Raw genomic sequence first — 2536 nt, forward strand, 5'->3', positions numbered from 1 at the left:
AACAGAACTTCCGCCAAGAAAGGATGGCATTCCAGGCAGCAGGAACTGACCGGTCAAAGGCATGGCATGAATCACATGCGTGCTGCAGCTGGGGCCTGGGCCCAGGGAGGGGGAGGGGACACCAGACGGAGAGGAAGGCTGACAGGTTGACTGACTCTTGCAAAGGACCATTGGTGACGTTTGCAGCGAGTCCTCCCCCTGGTGGCAGCACTGAGCACCTACACCACTTTGCACCTTCCTTCCTTCCTTTGGAGGACCAGGGCCCTTTATGGGTGGCGGCACCGCAATCAGCGTTTTACATGCTTTATCTCCTTTAAATCTCGCCCAGCACCTCCAGGCAGGTGCTCTGTCCCAAGGGCTGAGCGAGGGCAGGTGAGTGAGAGGAGTGTGTTACTGCAGGATTGGCTCCCATCTTTTTAAAAAAATGGTAATATTTTGTTCATCATGAACTTTTTTGCATTAACTTTGATTTTTTTAAATATATTTTTATTGATTTCAGAGAGGAAGGAAGAGGGAGAGAGAGAGAAACATCCATGATGAGAGAGAGTCATGGATCAGCTGCCTCCTGCACGCCCCACACTGGGGATCGAGCCCACAACCCGGGCATGTGCCCTTGACTGGAATCGAACCTGGGACCCTTCAGTCCGCAGGCCAACGGTCTATCCACTGAGCCAAACCAGCCAGGGCATCTTTGATTTTTTTTTTAATTGCATTAATATATTATTTATCCTGATTGCTGAGGGTTTTTTAATGCCCTTTTGAGATTAACACCTTAGTTGCCTCCCTGCTGTCCTTCCCATTTTCGAGGTGAGGAAACTAAGGCTCGGGGACGTGAGGACACTGCGAGGTCCTGTGTCTTCCAAACTCAACGGGGCCTGGAGGCGGGACTGTGCTCAGCACGGCGCGGTGGCCGCAGCCTTGCTCCCCACTGTCCTCCCAGCAGCCCCTCGAGGCCAGGAGGGCACAGACCGATGGCTCTGGGTCTGACGAGGAAAACGGGGTTCAGGGGGCTGAGGGGGATTCTGTCCCCAGGCGGCCTGGACATGGCCTCTGCGGCATCTCCTGGTGCTTTCAGTGGCCCCGCCTCCCACCCCATCATCACTCGGACCGCCCTGGGCAGTGGGCTTCTCGGGCCTGGGCGGGCTCGCTGCCCCGAAGTGACCCAGCCCTTCTGCCCACAGACCCTCAAGATCCGGCTGTGCCAGCTGCAGAAGAGGTGTCACCGCAGGCAGGAGCAGCAGTGGCAGTCGGGACATGGTGTCGCCTTCCAGAAAGACACGGGCAGCCATAATGTGAGTCCAGTCTGCTGGCCCAGGGGCGGGGCAGGGGCGGAGGCTGCTGTCTCCTCACCCCCAACACACACACACACACACACACACACACACACACACACACACACCACTTACCCGCTTGCACCATGGTGACTGCTAGCTTTCGAAGGGCTTCTCTAAGATGGGGCAGGTGTCACTTTACCGGCGGGAAAAACTGCAGCCACAGACCCAGCTCTACCAAGAACCGGAGCTGGGATCCCCGGCCCAGGCCCAGCGCCCGGCATATGCTGGCTGCTTGATCAGTCCTTCTGTCATGCCTGTGATGAATAATAATGACATTGAAATGAGTGGTTGCTGTGCACTATCTTTGATCATTACCAGGGAGGGCTTAGCCCAAGGCCTGACCCAGAATAGGCACTCCGAACTATTGCTTGGTTTTACCCATACCCATTTCACAGATGAGAAAAGTGGTGCCGAGGAGAGCAAGTCATGGTCGAAGTTCATGACCAGGGCCAGGATTTCTGAGCTTAGGCTCTCGAGCTGCTTCTTACTGGCCTTTGGAATGTGAATTCCTGACCCCCGCCCCCAGTCCTCACCCACGAAAAATGCTCAGAACTGTGGCCTCCCAGCCTCAGGGGCTGGGGCTGCTGGAAGGGCACAGGGATTGAGGCCTGGGGCCCAGGGCTGCTCTGGACACACTCCACCTGGGCAGGGTGTGGTCATCGGATGTAGGACCTTCCCAGGCCCCGTAGGACCCTAATTTGGAAGACATGAAAGTTGGGGTCTGTGGGCTGCTGGCTCCCAACCAAGGAGCTTGGAGAGGGAGTAGGCTGGCACAGGTAAGAGCGCCTTCTGGGTGTTTTTAAGGTGGGAAGCAAGGCTGCTGCAGCTGATGGCCACCCCGGAGGCCTGAAGTCCAGGACGCAGGCGCTGCCGGGAGTGAGGAGCGCTGGGTGCCTCCAGGCCCCTGCCCAGCCCCTGCCCCAGGTATGGACCACCGACATCTCCAGCCCGGAGGACCCTCAGACCCTGCGGGCAGAAGGGACTGAATAAAGCCCTTGGGGAGTGGGGCACAGACCAGGATGAGCAGGTGGCTCCTGGCTCCCCATCGCTTCTCTGACCTGAGAGAGCTGGGGCCAGGGGGCCAGGGGGCCAGGGGATCCTGGGAGAGGGCTGAGCCGCTGCCTCCCCCTCCTCTTCCTGCTCCTCTGCAGAGCCAGCTGCTCAACTATATGCAAATGGCCATCGACAACATGGCCCAGCAG

The 2536-nt window shown here is 58.0% G+C and overlaps 1 protein-coding gene across 1 annotated transcript in view; it reads left to right on the forward strand.

The window, feature by feature from the left end:
* Positions 1 to 2536, forward strand: part of LOC102437016 (putative uncharacterized protein CCDC197) — a 10351-nt gene that overhangs the window by 3604 nt on the left and 4211 nt on the right. The window contains exon 4 of the mRNA XM_023764103.1: positions 1182 to 1292. Within this exon, the coding sequence (XP_023619871.1) occupies positions 1182 to 1292 (111 nt within the window). The remainder of the gene's footprint in view (positions 1 to 1181; positions 1293 to 2536) is intronic.

Source organism: Myotis lucifugus, unplaced genomic scaffold (genome assembly GCF_000147115.1).
Source record: "Myotis lucifugus unplaced genomic scaffold, Myoluc2.0 scaffold_316, whole genome shotgun sequence".
NCBI classification, from domain to species: Eukaryota; Metazoa; Chordata; class Mammalia; order Chiroptera; family Vespertilionidae; genus Myotis; species Myotis lucifugus.